The sequence below is a fragment of the Crassostrea angulata genome, chromosome 10 (genome assembly GCF_025612915.1).
Source record: "Crassostrea angulata isolate pt1a10 chromosome 10, ASM2561291v2, whole genome shotgun sequence".
Taxonomy (NCBI): Eukaryota; Metazoa; Mollusca; class Bivalvia; order Ostreida; family Ostreidae; genus Magallana; species Magallana angulata.
The window spans coordinates 52932727-52959000 of record NC_069120.1 but is presented as its reverse complement, the minus strand read 5'-3'; the positions used below and the strand labels follow the sequence as shown (position 1 = coordinate 52959000).

Here is a 26274-nt window from a genome sequence, read left to right as displayed (position 1 = left end):
TGTAAAAACCTAAAAATAAAATAAAAGTACCTGGCACAGATTAGGTGAACAACACAGCTAATTTGTTAGACTTGTTAAAATTGGGAGGGTGGGTGGGAAATTTTTCCTTTGTGTTGCTTTCCTGGCCAGATGGTAAACAGGAAGAGGAAGTTGCTAGCTTAGATAACTCTTACTGATGCTGACTATCTTACATTAATTAACCTGTACCTAGTTAAGTCCTCCACTGTGAGATAATGCTATTCAATCAATTAAAAGAGATTATCTCATATTCATTTCAATAATCTGTATTAATTGAATATTGCAGCCAACTACATTCTTTGCCATTGCCATTTTTCCTTCCTGATTGACTTCCAGCCAATAGTAATTAATAACACCAATAGTATGTTTAGATATTTATTACTGAAACAACCATAAAAAAACATATACATAATAGTTGGATTGAAATGGCCGCAAATTTTGCAGGAGTCAAGGGAGACAACTAGGATACCTTAACAAAATGGGCAAGCTAGTGGCCTCGCTTATGCGAGTGCCATGAAACCCCATGCCTGACACGCATGGTGGCTAGGCATACAATCTGCACAGCTTTTACACCCTGCCTCTGGCTTGCTACCTGGTTTAACTTTTTAACACCACCAGCTTGTAGCCTCTCCTCCTTTTTATAGAGGTAGAGGGGGTCTGAGCACTGAAATGCTGCAGACCCCAAGCAGTTTAGGAACACATTACACACATTTGCTCAATGGCATTTAACTTCCATGTTAACACACCGCCATGAGACCCCCTCATGCTTTATGCAGATGAGCAGAGACAACCAGGTTAAGCTAGTGCAGAGGTTATGTCTCCCTTGACCCCGCCACTAACATCGATATGATGTTCCCCACTAAATTTGCCCCCTTTTAAAATGTGTGTTACTAAGATCCTACGTTCTAATATATAAGCAAGTGTACTGTACTATAAAAACAACTAATTATCCAAAAATCTTCCCCTTTCCCCTGAAAATGAATTCTAAGCCCCCTTGAATATTGTTTAAATAAGCCTTGTTTCCCCTTTCTGATAAATGGGTTCCATCGTATCTAAACAAACCAGTTTGGTGAACATTAATGTTTTTGTCATGAACAATGCAAGCCCCATTTACTTCAGATGTAATAAATTTTCTAATGGCCTTGTTTACCTTGCGCCGTTTTGAATCAATCTTAGCCCCACCCTTGCCTAATGGGGCCCCATGCCAGTAGAGACGGGGAAGCATTGTTGACCAAATAAGTAATGTTTTTGGAAGCATTACATTATAGCGATACAAACTACATTGAATTTCATGCGAAAATCGCAGTGCTGTATTGCCAGCTGCTGTAAGATCATTGGATCCCGCATGAATGACCAATACATCCGGGTGTGGTTGGTTTTTAATCTCATCAGAAATAAGTTTGTCCAGGTCTTTCCAGTGTAGTCCCCTTATTCCTTTCCAGGTGATGTCCACGCCCAGGTTAAGGTTCTTTCCACCTGGTCTCTTCACTGCTTCCTCCCCAGCCCAATATGGTATTGAAGTTCCAACTATCCAGACTGTTTTGAAATCTGGAATACTTTTGGCAGAATTAGCCTGTATTCCATTAATTAACAATGAATTTACAATCTAATATAATTTTGAAAGGCCCTCGATTCCCATCTGCCTAAAGCTTTAATTTCTGATTCTGAAACCCCTTGTTTTGCAAGATCTGTAGCTCTGCCTATTCTAAAGCTATGTGGTCTAAAATGTCCCTGAATGCCATTAAATTGGAGAGTCTTTTGCAGCATGCAATTAAATTGGTATCTTGTTATGGCTTTGTCATCCATATGAGTAAACAGTAAAAGAGAGCCGCTGTCAGGGCGTAGTCGAAAAAATTTAAGTACCCAACGCACTGGGCATGTGTCAGCATTGGGTTGTCTAGATATGTGCAACGTGGTTGCATTTCCCATCTGATCTGTTTTTGACCTTGGAATTAAAATACTGACATTGTTTCCCTCAACTGAGATGTGTGCCCTATGGATGGCCAAGACCTCGCTAACCCTAAGCAAACCGTGATATGTGATGGAAAAAATAGTGGAGAATAAAACACTCTCATAGGGGGATCTGCAAATAGATGGCAATGCTAACATGACCCTTTGTAAAATGGATAAAGTTAAAGGAATTCGCGGATCTGTTGTCACACCTCGCTTTTTATGGAGACCCTGCAAGGCTTTTTTAACAATAAAGGATTGGGTGTTATCTTGGATGCCTCGTAATTTGTGAATATAAGATAAAGCACTAATGTACAGAGCAGCTGTTCTGTACGCTGTACCTGAAATAGACAAATGGGCAATAAAATTAAGTAAGTGATCAATAGGAATGGGAAAAACCAATGCTAACCCACAACTGTTCAAAAAATTTTTGAAATTGGTCAAAGCTCCTTGATAGGCTTTATGCGTGTTTGTTGAAATTGAGCCCTGGATGAGCCTGTTGGCTTCAGTTCTTAAATTTCCCAAATGTTCTTGGGGAGTGGTGTTGGCCATGGGTCTGCTGTTGGTGCTAGCTGCCGGAATTTGCCCCACTGTGAACGAGAGAGACAATCCGCGATAGAATTTAACTTGGATGGTATGTGTTTTGCTTTTAATAAAATATTGTATTTGAGACATGTGAGAACCAGTTTCCTTACAATTTTCATGACCCTAGGTGATTTTGATGTTGTGGTGTTTATAACCTGCACAACTGCCATGTTATCAATGTAGAACAAAATTTTTGAGTTGGCAAAGCGCTGTTTCCACAGCTCAAGAGCTACCTGCACTGGAAAGAGCTCTAAGAAGGTCATATCACGAGTTATGCCCTGAGCAAACCAACAACTTGGCCAATGGGCATATGCCCACTTGCCTGCGAAAAATATGCCAAATCCCCCCGCTTCTCCCCCTGCACTGTCGGTAAAGAGCTGTAATGTGTCGTTATTGACCCATGTGCCCTCTGTAATGACTGAAATACCATTGAAAGACTGGAGAAATGTGAGCCAAACTTGTAGGTCAGCTTTCATTTCCGCAGTCACTCGTGTGTGGTGATGCGGTTTATTGAGACCAATGGTTGCATCAGTTAGGCGTCGACAAAAAGCCCTACCTGGAGCTATGACTCTACATGCAAAGTTCAAAAGCCCTAGTAATGATTGAAGTTGTTTGAGAGTTGCCTTCTTTAATTTCATGACCTCGGTGATCCTTAGTCTGATTTCATGAATTTTTTCTATCGGCAATTTCATGATCATTTCTACAGTATGAATTTCAATGCCTAAAAAAGTGAGCACTTGGGTTGGTTGAACTGTTTTTTCGTTTGCAATTGGGACCCCAAGGTCACTGCACAGCAACAGAAAGGTGTCCAAGATTTTCTTGCTTGAATTAAAATCGTGGCCACAAAAAAGAAAATCATCTAGATAGTGTAGAATCGACCGATTTTGTGCATGAACATGTGTAAGCCAATGAAGAAAGCTAGCAAATCTGTCCCAGATTGCACAACTAATCTTACAACCAAATGGCAGCATTTTGTCATAATAGTAAGCGTTGTTAAAGAAAAAACCTAACAGATCAAAATCAGTGCTGCTAACTGGTATTAGCCGAAAGGCTGATTTGATGTCTGACTTTGCAAGATATGCCCCACTTCCTAATCTGGCGATCATGGCAGCAGCATCATCTATAGTTGAATAAGTCACAGAGCTCTGTTCAGAGTCAATAAAAAAATTAATAGAAGCAGCTTCTGGATAAGATAAGTGGTGAATAAGACGATAGTCACCGTCCTTTTTGGGCACCAGACCTAGTGGAGAAACCTGAAGTGTTGGAAAAGGTGGTTGCTTAAAGGGGCCTGCCACTCTCCCCAGTGAAATTTCCCTGTCAATCTTTTGCTCTGCTACTGAATACTGTTTGCCCAAACTTGGTAGATTTTTTGAAAACCTAGGTAATCTAGGGCCAAAATATTGTAGTTTGAAACCGTGCATAAAGCCTTGCGTTAGAAAATGATAATCTGAATAGTTTCGGGTATGATAAATAATTCTGTCTAATTTAATAGGGGTCTTGCCCAACTTATAAAGCTGACTTGTTGTTGAAACAGTTGGAAGCTGGGTGTTTGCCTCCGCATCTTCTACAGATGTGCTTGAATCTGCATCTGGGGAAAAAATTGCACCTTTTACCTTGATTAAAATGATAGCAATACTGAATTGCAGTAGATGTGCTGTTCTCCCCTGAAAATTGCTTAGCATTGTTGACCTGAGCTTTACTTTCGGAACCAGCCTGACCTGTCACATATAAAAGCCAAAATTCGTGATTGATTACGCCCCAAGATGATTCGGGTTGGCTGGCTTTACGAAGACGATACTGTTCATCGTACTTAAACCAACCTTGCGATCTAGCTGCAGCTAGTCTGATATCGCGCATGTATTTTAGCATCTCCTGTGCCCTGGTTCTGAATTTTTCTAACATTACGCTCATGAATATCATGAAAGCATCAGTCCATTTGTCTATTGTGAGGTAAGGGCCAACATTTGCCTTGACAATGCAGAATTTCCCATCTCTAATTTTTATCTCTCCTTGACCCCCCAAACTGTTGTTAATTTCTTTGGCCGATTTTAATAATAAACTTAAATCAATAAACTGTCCCTCCCAAATTTTTTGTTTTAATTTTAAGGGCACATGCTGCCCTACATTGTCGAAACAACTAATTTCGGGAACTGGAGTGAAGTCAGAAAGATTGAAATCCAAAGAAAAGCTCGAGTTCTCAAAATTACCCATATTGGGGAGCCCAAAGTCCTCAGTTCCGCTCTCGTGGTCACTCACATCTGGTGGTGGCTGTTGTTGGGGTAGGGGGGCATCCTGGTGGCTGGCCTCAGCCTGAGGCTCGGTATAGCCGGGCTTTTTTTGCCTTTGGGGATGGCGAGGCTTTTTATAGCCCCTGCCCCTAGCCGGGGAGATCATGCCCCCCCTCTCCAGAGTTCTGCTTCGTTTCGGAGGCATGCCGGGTTGGTGATGTGGAAGGATTGAGATGAATCAAAATTTTTCCTTTGTGTTGCTTTCCTGGCCAGATGGTAAACAGGAAGAGGAAGTTGCTAGCTTAGATAACTCTTACTGATGCTGACTATCTTACATTAATTAACCTGTACCTAGTTAAGTCCTCCACTGTGAGATAATGCTATTCAATCAATTAAAAGAGATTATCTCATATTCATTTCAATAATCTGTATTATTACACAACCAATAAAAAAAAATAAAACAGATTTATCATGCATAGGCAATTAACACTTTTTTCCACATACTCACCCTGTTGGCAGCGTCTCGAGCCAGCTCAATCTGTTCTCGGAGTCGACTCAGGTTGGTGTAAACTCCATCTCTCAGTGCCTCCACGGCCTCTTTCCGTTGACCCAGAAGGTTGATCTGTGTGATCACCTCAGGCAGGTTGTCCCTCACAAAATCACCTACAAACAACACAACAACGCTAGAAAATCAGTGGACGTTTTTGGTGATTATTAAGTTTACTGGTTCAGCTGTTAGATAAGAGATGTCGCAAACTTTAGATCTTTTAATCCTGATTTAGAACAGAGCACCTTGTTCTTTCATACCTTTAAAGTGTTAACAATGTAAACCTACAATGTATATATATATGCAAAATGCTTACAATAATATTTAAATGAAAAATGCCTTAAACAAAAATCTAAAATGTCTACAATATAAACCTGAAATGCCAGCACTATAAACCTAAAACGTCTACAATATAAATGTAAAATGGCAGCAATATAAACTTTAAATGATTACAATAATGCCAGCAAAATAAACTTAAACCAAAAGTTATTACATTTCATCTATTCTAATGCAGATTTACCAAATTTTTAGGAAAATAATTTTTTTTTATTATTTGCTCTTCAAATTTTTATCCCATTTTGGATATTATATCCCGAACGCATTTGAGCAATTGGTCCGAACCCGTACAATATAAACATATAATGCCTACAACATAACCCATCAGCTCACCTTGACTGGTGGCATCAGCAATGTTCTTGTCTGTCTTAGCGACAGTGTTGGCCAGTCTGTCTATCTTGTTTTTGTCCTCCGGAAGCTTGGCTAGAATTGTGCCCACTTTCTCCTGGGCATCCAGAGCACGCTGCCCGGCTGCAGTCGCTCGAATGCCCGCATCTCTTGTTCTGTTTTCAAACTCATCTACAACATCAATATTTTGTATGAAATTAGTCTTCAATTATCATTCACTTAAGAAATCAATTGCAAGTTCAAAATTTTGTACTGTCATATCTATGTATCAATTATGAATTGAATTTTCTGGATACTTATATTTCCTTTATATTAACTATACATCATTTGTTCATGCATGTTCAGTAACTAAACATTTTAACTCCTTTTTACTTGATAATTGATTAAGATTTGCTCAACATTTTCACTTTTTCTATCAAGTATACTTACATCTGCCGAGTTCCTGGATTTGGAACTTAAGGTCATTCATTCCGCGGCTGATTTCATCATTCATTGTCTCCACATCGTCTGTACTCAGTTTGGCTTCACGCAATCTCTCTGACAACTCTAGGATTTGTAAACAAAAATATATATACTAGTTTGATAAATTAATCTTTAATTATTCTAGCTTATATTTTCCACCTGTGGGAAGAATTAGTTGATATGCTGTCTGTATCATGCAGTATCTCATCAGACAAACACTAACTGCTCTATGATCACTGTCTGTATCATGCAGTATCTCATCAGACAAACACTAACTGCTCTATGATTACTGTCTGTATTATGCAGTATCTCATCAGATAAACACTAACTGCTCTATGATCACTGGCTGTATCATGCAGTATCTCATCACACAAACACTAACTGCTCTATGATCACTGGCTGTATCATGCAGTATCTCATCACACAAACACTAACTGCTCTATGATCACTGTCTGTATCATGCAGTATCTCATCAGACAAACACTAACTGCTCTATGATCACTGCCTGTATCATGCAGTATCTCATCAGATAAACACTAACTGCTCTATGATTACTGTCTGTATCATGCAGTATCTCATCAGACAAACACTAACTGCTCTATGATCACTGGCTGTATCATGCAGTATCTCATCACACAAACACTAACTTCTCTATGATTACTGTCTGTATCATGCAGTATCTCATCAGATAAACACTAACTGCTCTATGATTACTGTCTGTATTATGCAGTATCTCATCAGATAAACACTAACTGCTCTATGATCACTGTCTGTATCATGCAGTATCTCATCAGATAAACACTAACTGCTCTATGATCACTCAACAGTATAAATACTGAGTGTACTGGCCCACTTCTATAGAGATACTGACCCACTTCTATAGAGATACTGACCCACATCTATAGAGATACTGACCCACTTCTATAGAGATACTGACCCACTTCTATATAGATACTGACCCACATCTATAGAGATACTGACGCACTTCTATAGAGATACTGACCCACTTCTATAGAGATACTGACCCACTTCTATAGAGATACTGACCCACTTCTATAGAGATACTGACCCACTTCTATAGAGATACTGACCCACTTCTTTATAGAGATACTGACCCACTTCTTTAGAGATACTGACCCACTTCTATAGAGACACTGACCCACTTCTATAGAGATACTGACCCACTTCTATAGAGATACTGACCCACTTCTATATAGATACTGGCCCACTTCTATATAGATACTGACCCACTTCTATAGAGATACTGACCCACTTCTATAGAGATACTGACCCACTTCTATAGAGATACTGACCCACTTCTTTATAGAGATACTGACCCACTTCTTTAGAGATACTGACCCACTTCTATAGAGACACTGACCCACTTCTATAGAGATACTGACCCACTTCTATAGAGATACTGACCCACTTCTATAGAGATACTGGCCCACTTCTATAGAGATACTGGCACACTTCTATAGAGATACTGACCCACCGACCCACTTCTATAGAGATACTGACCCACTTCTATAGAGATACTGACCCACTTCTATAGAGACACTGACCCACTTCTATAGAGACACTGACCCACTTCTTTATAGATACTGACACACTTCTATATAGATACTGACCCACTTCTATAGAGATACTGACACACTTCTTTATAGATACTGACCCACTTCTGTCCTGTCCAGACGAGTTATAGCTGACTCCAGTAAAGCTGTGCTGTTCCCCTTGGAATTCTGGGAACTCTCTCCTACACCATTAGACTGTGAAAAAGAAAAATATCACGTGCAAAAGCTAGTTCATTTTTCTGCAATTAAGGTATGCTAAATAAAAAACAATGTGAAAATGGATACACAAATCAGTTGCTCGCAGAACTGAGATTGACCTCATTTTGACTAATATTTGACCGACAGAATAAACACTGACCTTTCCTTGGGCTTCATTTGCAGCTTCAAGAGCTACACGGGAAGCATTATTAGCATCATCAATGGCGTCCACAATTCCTTGGAAAGCACTGGCAGCATTAAGAGCATTGGCAGAAGTCTCCCTCGTGTCTGTGTAGATACTGCACCAGAAAAAAATCGGAATCTTTTAATACGTCTGTAAGAAGTCTTTTTTTATTTACATGTAGAAGCTATTTATTTGATGTCTTGTATACAACAGGACCTTGTTATAATATTAAAGCTTTGCTACGCACTTTTCCAGGAACTGAGCCTGCTCGGACAGGGACTGGGCACGCTCCTGACTTTCGTTGACCTTGACGATGGCTTCCTCCAGACCACTGGTCAGATTGCCCACAAAATCACGCATCCTTCCGACAGCTGCATCGATCTGTGAGGCTCGGGTCTCAGCTTCCTGAAAACAAAAGGTATTAATTTCTTTTTAAAAACATTAAAAAGGAAAGCGCTAACTTCAAATGCTACAAAAGCCTGTCAATTTTAAAAACTGTCTAAAATAAAACCTTTATGCTTGATAAACAGATTGGGATCAATCCATTAAGAGTATTGCTAATTTTACTCTTTAAATAATCAATTTAGAATTAAAAAGGATTGTAGAACAGCAGGTAAAAAATATCCAAGCCCTTGTTAATCATCAGACATCTCATATATGAACACTAAGAAGACACCACCAGACGGCAGACTGATGGTTTGGACTTACGTAAGCTGCATCACTAGACACACCCAGGGCTTCCCGCGCATCCATCAGTAGGTTGTCTGACATGGAATGCAGCATCTGGACGTCCTTCTCTGACATATCCAGGGTCCCCAGTCTCACCTAAATGTCACATAATGAGACCAACATCAGGCTATGATAAAATACTTATAGAAAATATACTTTAACAGTAAAATTCATTAAACCTGGTTATTGGAATTTCTAATAATTTGTGATATAATATGACTTTTTTCTGAAGTGCAGTAGCTTTATCCTTCAAATCATTGCCAGAGAAATTGCTTGGGCATAAAAATCAACCAATTTCTGAATTGAATAAAAGAACATGAACACTATTTGAGGTTGTTACCTTGAGTATGCTCATTGTCTGTTGATTGAGGTCATTAACGAGGTCCTGAGCTGAGTCTGCTTCCCTGTCCGAGTTCCTAGCGTTACTCTGGAGATCGTACAGCCTCATTATGATATCTTCTGCCTCCTTCAGGGTTTCTCTAGAACTGTTGGACTGTTCACTGGCAAACCAGAAGCTCATTTGTGCCAGCACTGAAATCAGGCAGTGTTGATATCATAGCAAGCGAATAAGAAAGATGTGGACATTTGATCTGAACTGACAAGAAGGAGACCTTGCGCAATTTTCTTCACCAATCAATGCTCAGTGTACAGATCTCTCCCCCTTTCCCCTGCCCAGGCCTCACCACTTACATTCTTTGGCTAGCGCCTCCTCTGTAGTACACTCCTCAGCATTGCCGCTAAAGTTGGCCGACTTGATCTGGTCGAGGACCCTTCTCGAGTCCTGAATGGCAGTGTCAATGTTGGCGATCTTGATTCCTTCATAGATCTGCTTCAAGATGTTCTCTGCATACTGCACAACTTCTGAAGGAGGAAAACAGAACATCTGTATCAGAGAGCTCAGGAACTTTTATTACAATTTAAGATATTTGCAAGTACATTTAGAATCAGCAACTAAGAAAAGTTTGTGTTTAATTCTATTTGTAAAATAAGCAAGCCTGTGATAATAGTGGAAGTGAACCAACAAGGTGTAAGTACAAACATCTGCTGGTATTTACTCCAATTCATCATTCTCACTCGCCTATGGACATGTACATTCTTACTCCCCTACATCTACATGTACTGGTAAATGCTTACCGTCAGCCTCGCGCTTTACTTCCGCCGTCTTGGCCTCAATGTTGTCTGCAGCGGTCAGGAGATCCTTGGACTCATCTGTCAGGAATAGACCCCTAGTCTTCAGCCTGTCCGACTGAAACCGGAGCAAAAATGGCATCAAAACCAAAATCAAAATTACCAGACCAAACATCCTAATTCAATGATTTAGTTTGCCTACTTGATGAGATTTTAAGCCTATTTAATGGATCTGGTCCTATCAAATAAGTTGTGAGCATATTTAATATGTAGGTTTTATAACTTTATACATTGAGTTGGTGAATGAAGATAATAAATCTGTAGATTGCTGTAAGAGTTGATGATTCTACCTGAAGCTTGCCATCATCTGCCAGAGTTTGAACCTCTGAGAGTTCCTTAGATAGTGGTTCCAGGGAGATGTCTTGTGGTCCAGCTAACAGTGCATCCACTTCAGGCTAAATACAAGTACAAATCACTATCATAAACAGGCAGTGTAACTGATAGGTACACATCAGAAGTAGCCTAGCAGCAGCAAACAATAGCACAGTGTACCACCACTAAATGGCTGTCTTACCCTGAGGTTGATGGCTGCCTGGTTGATTTCCTCAAGACGGTTGTTGGCGGACATGCCGACGGACACAGACTCCAGGGTGGTGGACAGGTTGGTGGTGCTCCTCTGTAAGGCCTCCACATCATCCAGCAGGATGTGAACACAGCTGTCACAGGCTAGAAAATAAATACAAAATATATAACACAACAGGGACCCAATGTCGGAAACATAACACATCATCCAGCAGGATGTAAACACAGCTGTCACAGGCTGGAACAAAAAACAGAGATATATATACATTACAACCAGGAACCAATGACAAAAACATAACACATCATCCAGCAGGATGTGACACAGCTGTCAAAGGCTGGAACAAAAACAGATATATATATATATACATTACAACCAGGAACTAATGACAAAAACATAACACATCATCCAGCAGGGTGTGAACACAGCTGTCACAGGCTGGAACAAAAAACAGAGATATATATACATTACAACCAGGAACCAATGACAAAAACATAACACATCATCCAGCAGGATGTGATTTTTACACAGCTGTCACAGGCTGGAACAAATAACAGAGATATATATACATTACAACCAGGAACCAATGACAGAGACACAACACATCATCCAGCAGGATGTGATTTTTACACAGCTGTCACAGGCTGAAATCAAGAACAGAAAAACATCACAACATACCAAGAAATAATGGTAATTTTAGAGTATTCAAAGCTTGGAACCAATAAATATTGACCACTAATGTTAGTACTCTACTTGAATCATTTTCTTGAGAAAAAATCCTCCATTATTTCATAAACTGACCTTGACATCCTTTGTTGGGGACCAGGATGTATCTTGGGAGACACCTGTCACAGCGGTCTCCTGTGACCCCTGGAAGACACTGACACCGGCCGGTGACTCTGTCACATGTGATGGCTCCATCCTCCTCACACTCACACACTGTTAATGTAAGTATCAAACAGGTGTAAGTCTCAGTATTCATTTCTCATTCAGTAAAGCATCTTTTTGCCTCTGATTCCTGATTTTCTAGATGATTACCTTGACAGCCAGCAGCTGTGTAGTTCCAGAATCCCTCAGAACACTGGTCACAGTAATTGCCTTCTGTTCCTGGCATACACGTGCACTGACCCGTAATGCTGTCACACTGTGTGCTCACTGAAGCGAGACCACAGTTACAATCCCGACATCCAGCACAGCTATCAAATCCATACGTGTCAGGCTGCAGAAAAAATTTTGGAAGGATTAGTTCACCACTGGAAATTCAGATGTACATACAATGATTTCTGAGAGACTTCTGGTTTACCATTCATTGACTGACCTTGCATCTGTCACAGTTCAGACCTTCCACATTTGGCTGACATTGGCAGGATCCCAAGTCACGGTCACATGACACAGAACCACACTGGTCACATGTACAGGCTAAAACCACAAAAAAAAATTATGTTTAAACATGTAAGAAAAATTCCACTGTCTTTACCTGTACTTCAGTAGGTCACAGAATGGATGGGGTACCTTGGCAGTTTTTGAGGGTTACTGCGTCTCCATGGTACCAGTCCTCACAATAGGCACATCCGGGTCCCATGGTGTTGTTGAGACACTTAAGACACTCCCCAGTGGACAGGCTGCACGCCTCGGGGTCAGACATATCAATGTTACCCGAACACTGGCACGGGCGACATACTTCTCCTTCTTGAGTTGGGTCTCCATAGTAACCAGGGGCACACCTGAAGGATAGACATCTCTTTATGCATTTCAAGATCCTCTGCCAGTCATTATAAAATTATGAATTTTCTTATCTTTAAAATGATAATACACATGTAACTGTTTGCCACTCACTGTTCACATCGTGATCCGGTGTACCCGGGCAGGCAGTCACAGGAGTACACGCTCCCCTCGTACACATTACACCCAGAGGCAAAGCTGTTAACACAGAGTTATAACAGATTAAAGGTCAAACATCAAACTAATCAAAATAAAAATCAAAGGCAATACCCACAACCCTCACAGTTAATAAATAAAACGACAACTTGTTATATTTGTTAGAGGCGTACATAAAGCTATCTTGACTTGTGTGTGATGTGAGAGTGACTTGAGTCTGAGTCTATAGAGGTGTTAACTCCTACTGCATCTTTAGAAGAGGTTGTTATTGAATAATAATAAAATAGTATGGTCTAAAGAATAACATAATAAAAACTTGTTACTGAGTTTCTGATAATGACTTGTGTTTAGTTTATAGAGATAATGACTTGGGTTTAGTTTATAGAGATAATGACTTGTTACTGAATCGATTTATAGATACTGACTTGTTACTTTCTATGGGCAATGGACAGCTACAAATCTGACAGACACCAGTCAAGGCATCACCATAGTAACCAGGTAAGCATTCCTCGCAGTGTTTTCCCATTGTGTTGTCTCTACAGTTCTACAGAAAGAAATTCATTTGATAAAATAAATCTTCAACAGCAGACCTTTTCAAATGCTGTGTTAAAATGTTATAAATTCATCATTTGATATCCAGATTCAATTTTCGAATAATCAAAGACAGTGACAACATTACATAAAGTACTGACCAGACATTCGCCTGTCTCGGTATCGCACGAGTCAGCATGGCCATTACAGCTACAAGGGATACAGACCCCGCGATACGGGCTCTTGGATGACCGATAGTAGCCTGGGGCACAGTCCTGTAAATTGACAACATCACTGAAATTACTGACAGAAAAAAACACAATTCATACTCTCTAGTGTAAAAGTTCATAAACTGGAATGATAAGCAATGATACAACACAGCAAGGATTAATATTAGATCCCATTTCCTATCATATATTTTGCTCCCTTGGAATTTCCGACCTTTACCTGACAGCTGGACCCTATGTATCCCATGGGACACTGACACTGCTCCACACTGATGGCGGTGGGGAGGGGGGCAGGGGTGGTCTGTTCTCCACCACCAAACCAATCCCCAAACCAGGAGCCACCTCCATCGTCCTTGTTCTCTGGGGTCCCTTCACCCTGTCTCTCCACTGCCTGCTCCAGCTCTACATTCATCAGCCTGTAAAGTCAGAAACCTCTCTCAATATCTCACCACTAAAACTCACTTGTCAGGAGGTACTACGAACATTTTCTTTTTTGGTATCAAAATCTTTCTGCAACAAATTTGCAATATCTTCCAATTTTAATTTATTACATTCATTTCTAACATGGCAAAAAATTGGAACCACCCTATAGTCAGATTGGACAAGATTAGATTTGTTTTTTGATTCCAAATTTCAGTCAAGTTGCCCCGAGCCTTTCTAAAAGTGTTTGACTGACCTGACTTCAGTTGTGGGGGAGAAATAGTTGGCCCGGATATGTATGGCTGTGATGTCCACCAGTATCATCATGAAGGTCTCCCTCGACACTGGGAGTCCATCCTCCCCACGCACAAAATTGTACTGGAAATAACCCATCAAGATGACGTTAATTATTAATAATGGGTTAGTATTGTGTATGAATATTTGAAAAATATTTTGATTAAAGCATATGGCATCTGATTTCTGGTAAAAAAAAAAATGAATTTTTATTTAAGGATTTTGTCAGCTTTTGAGGTTGTTTGGAAAATAGACTTGGTTTGAAGAAGAATAGACTTGTACATGTATTTCTTGTCTGCATGTTTTTGCATAGAATGTACATCATTGAGAGTGAACGACCTCACACAGAGATTCACAAATGTACTTCATTCAGACTGATATACGTGTATTCCTGACCTCGTTCAGTGTAATCTCCACTGGGTAGGTTGTGGTGGGTTCTGGCTTTGACTGGTATATGTGATGTAAGGTCATATTTCCTCCCTACAAAAAACCAGAAAATCTCCAATAGAACCAAAAGGCCATACAAACAACTTGTGAATTACTCGCACTGCAATGTTTGGTCTGTTTGTTTACCTGTAGGATGATGTCAGGTCCACTAGGCAGGCTTGTCTCGTTTTCTCTAGGAACAACTGAATACACCTCAAACTTCAGTTTACCTCCATAGGACTTGAGCTGAAATTTTCAAATCTTGAATTAACTGACTGACTCGAAATATGCATTGCTGTTCATGAACTGGTAATAGCAGCATGTTGTTTTTTCCCATCAGACAAACAGTGTTTTAGTGCTGACATAATGAGATCAACTCTGTACATGTTCTAAATGCATTAAATGCTACAAGGTGAAAAGAACAGGATACAGAGAATGCCCCAAGTCCAGCTGTCTCACCTGATCCCCGAGGTAGGAGGCCGAGGCGATCCAGTACATGGCCTGGTCCGGGTCTACGATCTTGGTGTCTGACTCCAGAACAGCTATGATGGTCTCCGACTCTCTCAGGGAGCCCTCCACTGTGTTGGTGACAGCCCACCCTAGCATGTTCTTGTGCTGAGGAAAAATAATGAAAACTCTGATCAACCTGAAACAAACAAGAGGCCCATGGGCCACATCGCTCACCTGAGGAACAATAGGTATGATAAAATCAGCTTAATGGAGTCATAATACAAACTATCTGGACAATGTACAATAATACATGTAGATCCTGTATAAATAAAATCCATTTTCCCCTGGATATTCTTATGTTTATAATCATTAGTCCCTTTTCTAACAAGATGATTTTATAGTCTTATCATATGTTGAGTATTGCAGTTCTCAAAATGATCCTTAACAATAGTTTATATATTAGATATAAACGTACATCAAACTATGAACCTTCTCGGGAGGCCAAAGAATTGTCCTGGGGCCAAAGTCTTAACAATTATAAAGAAACATCTGGCTGATTAGTTTCTGAGAAGATTTTTAAAGATTTACCCTATATATTCCTTTGTTAAATTTTGACCCCCCCCCATTGTGGCCCCACCCTACCCCTGGGGATCATGATTTTCACAACCATGAATCTACACTACCTGAGGATGCTTTCACACACGTTTCAGCTTTCCTGGCTGATTAGTTTCTGAGAAGAAGATTTTCAAAGATTTACTCTGTTTATTCCTATCTAAAACATCGACCTCCCAGTGTGGCCCAAACCTACCCCCAGGGTTATGATTTTCACAAATTTGAATCTACACTACCTGAGGATGCTTCCACACAAGTTTCAGCTTTCCTGGCTAATTAGTTTCTGAGAAGAAGATTTTTAAAGATTTACTCTATTTAATCATATGTTAAACTTCGACCCCCCCATTGTGGCCCCATTCTACCCCCAGGGGTTATTATTTTCACAACTTTGAATCAACACTACCTGAGGATGCTTCCAAAGAAGTTTCAGCATTGCCGGCTGATTAGTTTCTGAGAAGAAGATTTTTAAAGATTTACTCTATATATTCCTATGTTTAACTTCGATCCCCCATTGTGGCCCCACCCTTCCCCCGGGGGTCATGATTTTCACAACTATGAATTTACACTACCTGAGGATGCATCCACAAAAGTGTCAGCTTTCCTGGCTGATTAGTTTCTAAGAAGAAGATTTTTAAAGATTTACTCTATATATTCCTATTTTAAACTTCGATCCCCCATTGTGGCCCCACCCTACCCCCGGGGGCCAAGATTTTCACAACTATGAATCTACACTACCTGAGGATGCTTTCACACAAGTTTTAGCTTTCCTGGCTGATTAGTTTCTGAGAAGAAGATTTTTAAAGATTTACTCTATATATTCCTATGTTAAACTTCGATCCCCCATTGTGGCCTCACCGTACCCCGGGGGTCATGATTTTCACAACTTTGAATCTACACTATCTGAGGATCCTTCCACTCAAGTGTCAGCTTTCCTGGCCGATTAGTTTCTGAGAAGAAGATTTTTAAAGATTTATTCTATATATTCCTATGTAAAACTTCGATCCTTCATTGTGGCCCAACCCTACCTCCGGGGATCATGATTTTCACAAATTTGTATCTACATTACCTGATGATGCTTTCACACAAGTTTCAGCTTTCCTGGCTGATTAGTTTCTGAGGAGAAGATTTTTAAAGATTTACTCTATATATTCATTTGTTAAACTTCGATCCTTCATTGTGGCCCAACCCTACCTCCGGGGATCATGATTTTCACAAATTTGTATCTACATTACCTGATGATGCTTTCACACAAGTTTCAGCTTTCCTGGCTGATTAGTTTCTGAGGAGAAGATTTTTAAAGATTTACTCTATATATTCATTTGTTAAACTTCGACCCCCCATTGTGGCCCCACCCTCAGGTGAGCTAAAAAGGTTAAGTTTACAATACAATAAGTTGTTGAAGTTGGTTTCTGGAAGAACAGACTTTGAAAATTTTCTTAATAAATATTGACAAATATTTTACTTTTTTAAGCTTTAGTTTTTAAGATCTGTGTACAAACATAGAATTGTGAGCAAATCGCTGTATCTTGCTTATAATTCGAAGCTTAACACTCAAATATGGTTAGTAAATAGAAATTGTAAACAATTAAACACAAGAAACATGCACTACATGTATAACAAATAAAGAACACAATTTATTTTTTCGAAATGAATCATATATATATACATGTATATACCTACATATTTCCGTCAGCGATATCAAACTCTATTTAAACTGAATAAACTCGAAAAAATGCCGAGCATCTCAACAAAACCTATTGCATTAATCTACATGTACCATTACGCAAAAGATAATGCCGAATTACCGATAGAATGAATTGTATTTCAGTACCCGTCCCCTACATCCGATTTTGCTTAATTTGCGCAGGTAAACAGTTAACTGTTTGATTTACCGAAGTCTCTGTTTGATTTGATACGTAAAAATCACGAAATACAGACGATAGTTTCCAGGTTACAAAGCATAATGAGAACGAAACAAGCTAACACCAACGTCATGTGTGAAAACTGTCAACGCATTGAAATATTTAGCCTCAATTTACTTCACAAAATCGGCACCAATATATTTTGTATGTTTCAAAATTTCCCTTCATACGCGAACTGTTGCACAACAAGCAAATTCATCATAGTCAGATCGACCCTTTTTCGTATAATGTCATGGCTGCTTTAAACAAAGAACCTCGTTTTAGAAGTATGGAATCATTTTACCGGATGCCGAACCCGAAGCTATTAAACTGATTGAAACACGCATTTCCTTTATTATTATTTTCGTAATAACTCAGATTTGAAACAAAATTTCCACTTAATTTTTGCAATTTATATTTTCCTTCCCATAAGGATAATTTATGCTAAACTATGTTGAATTTGCCTCGGTAGTTCTTGAGAAGAAGATTTTTAAAAATGCACCCCCCTTTTTCTACAGTTTCAAGGTTTTCTCCGCTTTGAATACAGATCAAACTTTTATTTCTGCAATTTATATTCGCCCTCCCATAAGGATGATTTGTGCCAAATTTGGTTGAAATTGGATAAGCGGTTTTAGAGAAGAAGTTCAAAATGTAAAAAGTTTACAGACGGACAGACGGACAGACGGACAGACGGACGGACAGACGGACGACGGACAAAATGTGATCAGAATAGCTCACTTGAGCTTTCAGCTCAGGTGAGCTAAAAACAGTGCAAGCAGCACACAAGGATGATGAGGATTTACTGTACAACTTACCGTTCCCCATACCAGGGTGGAACTGTCACACCTGGCCGTGGTCCCAAAACAAAAACATTTGGTGCAGCCCTTGGGGTTCCTGGGGTCAAGGTTAAAACTGCCTGGTTCACACACATCACAGTCAGGGGCAGCTACATTCTCCTATAAACAGGTGAAAACCACAGGTGACCAATTAGATATTGGTGATAGAAATATTTTTCCTCTGTTTAAGTGACACTTTCCTTCATTCACACACACACTCTTTCTATGAATATGACTTAGTTTGCACACACATATTCAATACATGACTTACTTTACACAAACAGGCTCCGTTGCTTGCGTCACAGATCTCTTCCTGTGTACCCTGGCTGTCACAGTTACTGCATGGAGAACAGTATGGGAAGGAGTAGAAGCCGGCCAGACAGTAGTCACACTTACGGCCCCCAACATTGTCCTTACACCTACAACACAACAGGTCCATAACTCTTATCTAGCACTCTCAGCGATACCTACAGAGGTGACATTGTCCTGTTTATAATGCTGTAACTTACGTGCACTGTCCAGTGGTCTGGTCACAGTTCATGTCCCGGTTCAGAACACCCTCAGCATTACATTTACAGTCCTGTAAAACAGAACACCCTCATAATAACATTAACAATCCTGTAAAACAGAACACCCTCAGCATTTCATTTACAGTCCTGTAAAAAAAAAAAAGAACACCCTCAGCATTACATTTACAGTCCTGTAAAACTCTGTAAAGGGAAAAGAACACCCTCAGCATTACATTTACATTCCTGTAAAGCAGAACACCCTCAGCATTACATTTACAGTCTTGTAAAAAGGAACACCCTCAGCATTACATTTACAGTCTTGTAAAAAGGAACACCCTCAGCATTACATTTACAGTCCTGTAAAACAAACAGTCTGTGGTAAAAATCCTGTGGTCTCTCTACTAGTAAAATTCTGTGAAACAAATTGGGGTTAGAATAGAAATATTCCTTCTCCTGCAAACAAAATAGGACACCTTTTTAAACTTTCTAGCAAAAGAAACAGAGACAACATTATCTTATTTCAAAAATTTCTCTGACAATGTGATCATATCATTCTGTTATTTATATCATTCTGATATTTATCACACTCCACAAATTGATATCATAGAATGAGAGAAGAAGGATTGACTTACAGTACAGCCCACTAGAGGATCAAAGCCATAGGTAGCGGGCACACAGGTGTTACATCGCTCTCCTGTCACCCGCGGGGGGCACATGCATTCACCGGAAAAGGGACTGCACATTCCATAGGGACAGTTGCAAGCTGAAATAAGAACTTCATGTAGATTTCATGTATGATAAAACACACACATGTCATTAACATCAAAATGTCAGAGCTACTTACGTTTACAGCGTGGGAATCCATAGTATCCCTCTCGACACTGAGTACATTTCTGACCAATCACGTTGTCTCGACACTGACACTGCCCTCCAAAGTTGGAGCACTCAAAGCTGAGCGAGCCATCCGTGTCGCAGCCACAGGCTAGGCCGCCATTGTTGAAGTCCGTGGTCAGTGTGTACACGCCTGACTGACAGAACTCTGTGTCATTCCTTAAACAACACAAAAAACTCTCACAGCCCATGTAATGATTCAATCAACAGCCCATGTAATGATTCAATCAACAGCTCATGTAATGATTCAATTTACATATGAAAACCTTGTGATATCCCTTGATTAAATTCCTATACCAAAAAATTTTTAATTTAACCCTTACACTTGTTATCAATTTCCATCTGATAAAAATGTCTTAAATACATGTAGTATCCCTGAAATGTACCAGTACAAAGACATACATGTAGGTATGATCGAAGTGCTGTTATAGTAATACTATAACTAAAAATAAACATTTTCTTTCTGTATAACAATTACAAAGTTTACCAACTTTATAAAAACACTTAAATTTACATCAATTGAGTCTACAACATTCAATTTCCCTTTGTAAAATAATAATGATCACTGGCTGTCTCACAACTTTTAAAATAGCCTCAGTACTCACACAAGAACAAATCCTGGCCCCACACACCACTTCAAGAAGTGAGCCGAGTTGTCAATAGGTTGTGGGTTCAAATCAGACTGGGAAAACTGCTTGACTGGTATCACCATCAGATAATCCTGAAGTCAGAAACATTCAAATATTTACCTCAATTATCTTGAGTTCATATATGATACACGGGTCTATACTCTTGTATATTATATATATTCTTGTATAATAGAGGGTCTAAATTCAAGTAAATGCACTACATGTATTATAGATAAAAAGGGCCTGTAAGGTCAACTTTAAAAAATGTTTGTTTGGAATTGCCACCTGGAGGTTTATAGACCCAGAAGAGAGGGAGGGAAGTTTAACCAATTAATAATTGGTAAAAAAATAAAAATATCCAGGGCAATTCAATGAAGCGGGAGGCAATTCCAAAGAAACAATAATGTTTTACAAAAATCATACTTCTAAATGATCTTATATTCATAAATGTTTTACGGCAAAGAATCATTTCTTAAGTGGCTAGGGATCCTGAAAAATTATATTTTTGTGACAAATATTCTTGAGACTGACCAACAGCATGTTTCGTCCCATGGTGTTGTTGAACCTGATCGTAAAGTTGCCGGGCTGTAGAGAAATCACGTTTCTGACTGTCCCATCAAACACAATCTGACTCCGGCAGCCGTAGACACTTGGGCAAAAACGAGGCTTAAAGGTCCCTACAATAACAAGTCATTGTTATAAAAAAAAATATGTATTTCATTCAATAAATACAACTCATAAATAAGTAATCTAAAAGCTATTTTTACCTGTGATTGGGGGGAATCCCTCAGTAAACAAGGTGACGGGAAGGTCAGCGCCGGCGGTCGAGGGCATGTAGAAGTGGACCAGGACCACATACTGACCGGGCGTGCGGATGTTTCCTGTCAGTTCCACCACTCTCTGGGGACATTAGGACAAAAATACAGATATACATTACCAAACAATGGGTCAAAAATACATATGAATGAGTACAATACAGGAAAAAAAATACAGGAAATGCATGAAACAAAATACATGACAAAGGAGGATGAACAAAAATGTATATGTTAAGTTCAGTTTAGTTACAGCACCTGATAGTTGCCTAAATTACAGTGTACATGTATTTTCATCATGATTATCTTTTATATAGATGTATTCATAATCATATAATATACATACATTAATGTTGTTGAGTTCTATAAGTCCTTGCTCAGTGATGTGACTTGGCACCACGGTGGCGATTAGGTTTGAATTTGGTGGATCCTCAAAGTCAATTCTCAGACCGCTGGATGGAATGGTGTATCCCGACACAACACATCTGAAAGCGAGAGCAAACACAGAGAGATCAAGCACAAGTAATGCACACTGTTTCCCTAGATTCCAATACGGTTTGTTTCCTTAGATTCTATAGGGCATGTATATGTCATTTCCAGTGATCTGCATGTAATACTTACATTCCATTGATGCGGATACAGATGATGCTAGGTCGGATGAATCCAAGGGACCACTCATCGTATGGGATAGCAACCACCGACCCCTGTAAGCAGACAGAAAAATATATAAAGGGGAAGAATACGGCAGCGATTTGTAGAAAATAACTACACTTACAATGTACAGGCAGTTTAATTGGAAATACAGACATAAAACAGTGGCAACAAAACTTGGGAAACACTGTCAGACAGACATTACAAATAAATAGTGTAACAAAACAGATGCACAGATGCTCTTTTTCTGTTTTGTTTACAAAGGTGTAACACTTACGATGGCCACATCCACATCCTGGTCGCCTGTAACACGTATATTGATGGTGTCATTAATGGTGATCACGGAGGGCATGTCGTCAATGTTCTTCATCACTTGTCTACACAGCACGCTGTTAATGGATCGGACGAAAACAGATACAGCAGTGTAAATATATATAAACATACATTTATATAATTAAAGAACAATTCCATTATTTCAACTAGAAAACTGACCAGTCAGGAAGGGCCCCGCTATGACAATTAATATAGAGAAGTGAAAAAAACTTTGAATTCCATCCTCTTTATATTAACAATGATGAAAAATAAATGCCCGGCAGAAGATGTAAAGAACTGGAATATATAGGATCTCGTGATTTGTAGTTGGATATGATTTTCATCCAACAATTAAAGTGTTTTTTTCTTGAGCCTTAGTGAGGGGATAAAACACACAAGTTGGATAAAAATCATATTATACTACAAATCATGAGATTCTATTTATCCCATATTTTATACACCGCAATCAATGTTTACACTGTTTATAAAACTCTACATTATTTTTACTTCATTATGCCTAGGCAAATCCCATTGTAAAGTCACAACTCTGGAATATCAAAAAAATATCCAATGAGTCATATCCACGGGATAAAGTGGGTTAACATGGGATGAAATAAAATTTGTTAAAAAAACAAAGAATTGATACCAATGCAATGATACCTAGGCTTTGCCTCTATTCAATAAAACTATCATAAATCATTGTGTACGGTATTTTAACCCCAAAAAATATGAATATTATATTTCAAATCCATATTTCAAAGAATGTACACAATACTACACATCATTCAAAATTGACCTTAACTTCAAAACAAAGTTCATTTGCAGACACAGGCAGTGCAGTAATTAATCTCAATGTGACAGATAAAGATAAAGCTTAGGATTTTCTTCCTGTGGAAGGTTAATTAATCCCAAAGGACAAATATTGCACAGCCTTCCATGTATACAATGGTAACATTCTCAGCAGTTATCTCTCTTTGCCCATTCATTCTCAGCAGTTATCTCTCTTTGCCCATTCTTCTTATGCATAGTTATGAATCTACCCCACCACCCCAGCTCCAAACCAGAAGACATAGAGAACCAAACTTAGCATCAAAATATGTATTTCTGCCTACTGAACTACCATACCAAATTTGAACTTGATTGGGCAACCATAAAAAAAGTTATTAGAAAAAAACAGGAAATTTGTGGACGGAAGAGTGACAGACGGACGGACGGACAGAAGGACGGACGGACAGAGTGATTACTATAGGGCACCCGCAAATCCTTGCGGGGCCCTTATTATTTTGCTTTTTGAATGGTTTCAAATGATATGTAAACGCTTGGATTACCTGTATTTACAGCTGTACAGGAGAACAGTGCCGAGGGTCGTCTGTCCGTCCACATCGGCCTCGACGTCTAGTTCCTGGGATCTGTTGGACAGGGCGAAATAGTTGAACACCAGCACGTAATCTCCAGGCCGGGGAACTCGCAGGTTTAGGTTCAACTCCCGCTGATATCACAAAGATGAACATATCAATTAAACTTATCACAAATATGTACATATTAATTAAACTGTCATCAAAAGCAGCAGCCATTGTTATACTGTGTTGAATGCATTGGTTGCTGTTCATTGTGATGAACTTTGTAACAATTACCGTAAACCTTGTATTTCATGTATATGTCTTCTTTTTTTGCAAATGTTTAATTGAGGAAATGAACAATTGTTTTCATGACAATATCCATATTCAGCCGAGGTTGCTTTATCCCAAATGTACATATATGACTCCAGATATACGTGTATGTGTTGCCAATAACATATTGAGAAAATGATATTTACCTGGCTATTGTCCAGCTGGGCCAGAGTGGGGATTCCCAGCTCATCCAGAATGATCTGATTGGGGAACACCTGGGTTGGGATCTGGCTTCCGTTACGGTCTATAACGAATCCTGATCCTCCAATGACAGTGGGGAACGTCTCCAGGTCAGGATACCCATACGATACACACCTGTAATACATTCATGGACCAGCTGATCATTTACCACTCATAAACTGTAGTAAAATCCGATTCAAAGGAAATCTGAGTTGGTGTAACACTACTTACGGCCCTTGATCTCCAGGGATTTTACATGGACGAGTAACTTTCTCTTGCAAAACTGTGGCCTCATAGTAAGCATCGGGTACTAGTACCATGTAGTCCTGTTTAACAAACAAAAAAAAAAGAATAAAGAAATACATGTATTTATTGCTGAATTGAGGTCAAAAGGTTTTACAGTAGGATCAACAAAATTATTGCATAAATTTCCAAACAATTTACAAAGTTCCTCACCAGAAGTAGGATATCGGGGGAGCTGATGGAGACAGTCCAGCGACCTGGATTCAGGACAAATTCGTAGTCCCTTCCACTGCCCACGGTTACAAACATTGGCTCCGTGGTCACCTGAAAGAAGACCTCACTGCTCTGGGTGACGTCCGTCGGATTGTGTGGTTTAAGCTTCACCTGTCCTCGCAGAATGTTGTTATTTACGTTGACGTAACGGTAAATCAAGCGGTACAAACTGGGTTTCTTGATCTCAATGTCCATCTCAACCTCAGGCTGAAATCAAAATAACTTAAAGAATAAAAAGTTGCCAAGGTTGATAAATTTAATTTTATATGAACGATAATGAACCACATGTAAATAACATGAGCTCTTAGTGGCTAGTACCTGTATAGCTGTCAAAATGGCATAGCCTCTCCAGGAGAAATTGGGAAAAAATGTCTCATCAAAGCCGTATCTTATTCTGGATCCTTCCGGAGTGTGCCCATCTTCTATCTCATACTTGAACTGCTGCAGGGTAGGGTAAAAGTGATTCCTCTCAGGTCTGAAAGTATGAAATATCAATCAACACAAAGTTAATAACTTGTATTCATTGTCACTCAAATACATATACTGGTTGTAATTACTGAGTCACTGAGTTGTACTCACACATCACACCGCCTGCCACCCACTCGCGGCTTACAGGGGCACTGTCCCGTTCTCTGCTCACACCTCAGATTGATGGATCCACCACTGTCACAATCACACTCTAAACATAGCAAATAGATCGTCCTTTAATAAGTGCACATTCACTTTTCATTGAAACAGGTAGATATTGAAAACCAATTATCCCAAAGGAAAAACGTTTATGCTACGCTTGTAAATTACTAGTCGAAAATGAAAAACACTTTGTACTTTACTGTCCTGTGTATGACAATCTTCGATTTCATTATTGTGATATTTTCAATGATAAATTGTACTGTGGTATTGATCCCATAAAAGAAATTGTTAATCCATGTGACTATAATACTACAAAACGTCTATGTATCTACTTAGATACATGTTTTATGCAGAGAAAACAGTTCCAGGGACTATGAAATATTGTATAAAACTGTCTTGCATGCTGTAGCCTTTATGTTATAATTTTCTTTTGTCTGTCATTTGATTTCATTTTGACTGTATGCCAACATGGTGATGTCAATAAACCATTGAATTGAATTGAATTGAATTATTTCTGCTCAACCAATGCTACCATGATAAGTCACAGTCTACTGGCAATAACTACTAACTGCTATATTATGAAGTACATACCTGTACATCCAAATGGATTGGCCTCAGACAGACCATAGAATCCACTGGCACAGGTGTCACAGCGCCGCCCGACCACATCCAGTTTACAGGTACACTGACCCGACGATGCGTGACACATGTTGAGTCCCGCCACAGTACCAGGGGCATAGCAGGAGCACTCTAAAAGGGAAACAACTCATTCATCACAGCTCAAAAACACAAAAGATTACTAAATGTTCATAGAATATCAATAAAACCTTCCATCATTGGATTTGTTAAATGTAAATTTATCCGTATACATGTACCAATACAATTTTAATAATTAGACATTTAATTTAAGAGGGCTCGATGGTCGGGGCCATTTTTAGACTATACTGATCTCAATAAGAAGAGCTCTTCATAAATATATAGTAAAATACTTAATTCCAAAGCTAATATATGTGGAATTTTACTCTACAAAAT

General features: G+C 39.2%; 2 protein-coding genes across 3 annotated transcripts in view; both read right to left on the bottom strand.

Annotated features, from left to right (window-relative positions):
* LOC128166162 (laminin subunit alpha-like) overlaps nucleotides 1–26274 on the bottom strand; it is a 46590-nt gene that overhangs the window by 11234 nt on the left and 9082 nt on the right. For both annotated transcript variants that reach the window (XM_052831145.1, XM_052831144.1), the window contains exons 14-55: nucleotides 25834–25992; nucleotides 25192–25291; nucleotides 24931–25087; nucleotides 24553–24819; nucleotides 24328–24422; nucleotides 24063–24231; nucleotides 23575–23735; nucleotides 22212–22323; nucleotides 21905–21987; nucleotides 21630–21768; nucleotides 21239–21371; nucleotides 21003–21148; nucleotides 20448–20563; nucleotides 19796–20001; nucleotides 19584–19714; nucleotides 18952–19022; nucleotides 18714–18861; nucleotides 18422–18562; nucleotides 15103–15258; nucleotides 14791–14889; nucleotides 14614–14697; nucleotides 14180–14301; nucleotides 13724–13919; nucleotides 13438–13551; nucleotides 13171–13289; nucleotides 12704–12787; nucleotides 12380–12591; nucleotides 12186–12286; nucleotides 11906–12086; nucleotides 11669–11806; nucleotides 10862–11013; nucleotides 10638–10742; nucleotides 10294–10405; nucleotides 9850–10020; nucleotides 9500–9690; nucleotides 9139–9255; nucleotides 8678–8835; nucleotides 8407–8545; nucleotides 8150–8243; nucleotides 6442–6558; nucleotides 5998–6183; nucleotides 5290–5444 (exon numbers count right to left, since the gene is read on the bottom strand). In XM_052831145.1, coding sequence (XP_052687105.1) covers nucleotides 5290–5444; nucleotides 5998–6183; nucleotides 6442–6558; nucleotides 8150–8243; nucleotides 8407–8545; nucleotides 8678–8835; nucleotides 9139–9255; nucleotides 9500–9690; nucleotides 9850–10020; nucleotides 10294–10405; nucleotides 10638–10742; nucleotides 10862–11013; nucleotides 11669–11806; nucleotides 11906–12086; nucleotides 12186–12286; nucleotides 12380–12591; nucleotides 12704–12787; nucleotides 13171–13289; nucleotides 13438–13551; nucleotides 13724–13919; nucleotides 14180–14301; nucleotides 14614–14697; nucleotides 14791–14889; nucleotides 15103–15258; nucleotides 18422–18562; nucleotides 18714–18861; nucleotides 18952–19022; nucleotides 19584–19714; nucleotides 19796–20001; nucleotides 20448–20563; nucleotides 21003–21148; nucleotides 21239–21371; nucleotides 21630–21768; nucleotides 21905–21987; nucleotides 22212–22323; nucleotides 23575–23735; nucleotides 24063–24231; nucleotides 24328–24422; nucleotides 24553–24819; nucleotides 24931–25087; nucleotides 25192–25291; nucleotides 25834–25992 — 5837 coding nt within the window. The remainder of the gene's footprint in view (nucleotides 1–5289; nucleotides 5445–5997; nucleotides 6184–6441; nucleotides 6559–8149; nucleotides 8244–8406; nucleotides 8546–8677; nucleotides 8836–9138; nucleotides 9256–9499; nucleotides 9691–9849; nucleotides 10021–10293; nucleotides 10406–10637; nucleotides 10743–10861; nucleotides 11014–11668; nucleotides 11807–11905; nucleotides 12087–12185; nucleotides 12287–12379; nucleotides 12592–12703; nucleotides 12788–13170; nucleotides 13290–13437; nucleotides 13552–13723; nucleotides 13920–14179; nucleotides 14302–14613; nucleotides 14698–14790; nucleotides 14890–15102; nucleotides 15259–18421; nucleotides 18563–18713; nucleotides 18862–18951; nucleotides 19023–19583; nucleotides 19715–19795; nucleotides 20002–20447; nucleotides 20564–21002; nucleotides 21149–21238; nucleotides 21372–21629; nucleotides 21769–21904; nucleotides 21988–22211; nucleotides 22324–23574; nucleotides 23736–24062; nucleotides 24232–24327; nucleotides 24423–24552; nucleotides 24820–24930; nucleotides 25088–25191; nucleotides 25292–25833; nucleotides 25993–26274) is intronic.
* On the bottom strand, nucleotides 380–5041 carry LOC128166180 (integrase/recombinase xerD homolog). Its single transcript, XM_052831180.1, has 2 exons — nucleotides 4761–5041; nucleotides 380–2558 (listed from the first exon to the last, which is right to left on the bottom strand). The coding sequence occupies exons 1-2, from the start codon at nucleotides 4984–4986 to the stop codon at nucleotides 1618–1620; spliced, it is 1167 nt and encodes a 388-aa protein (XP_052687140.1). The 5' UTR covers nucleotides 4987–5041; the 3' UTR covers nucleotides 380–1617.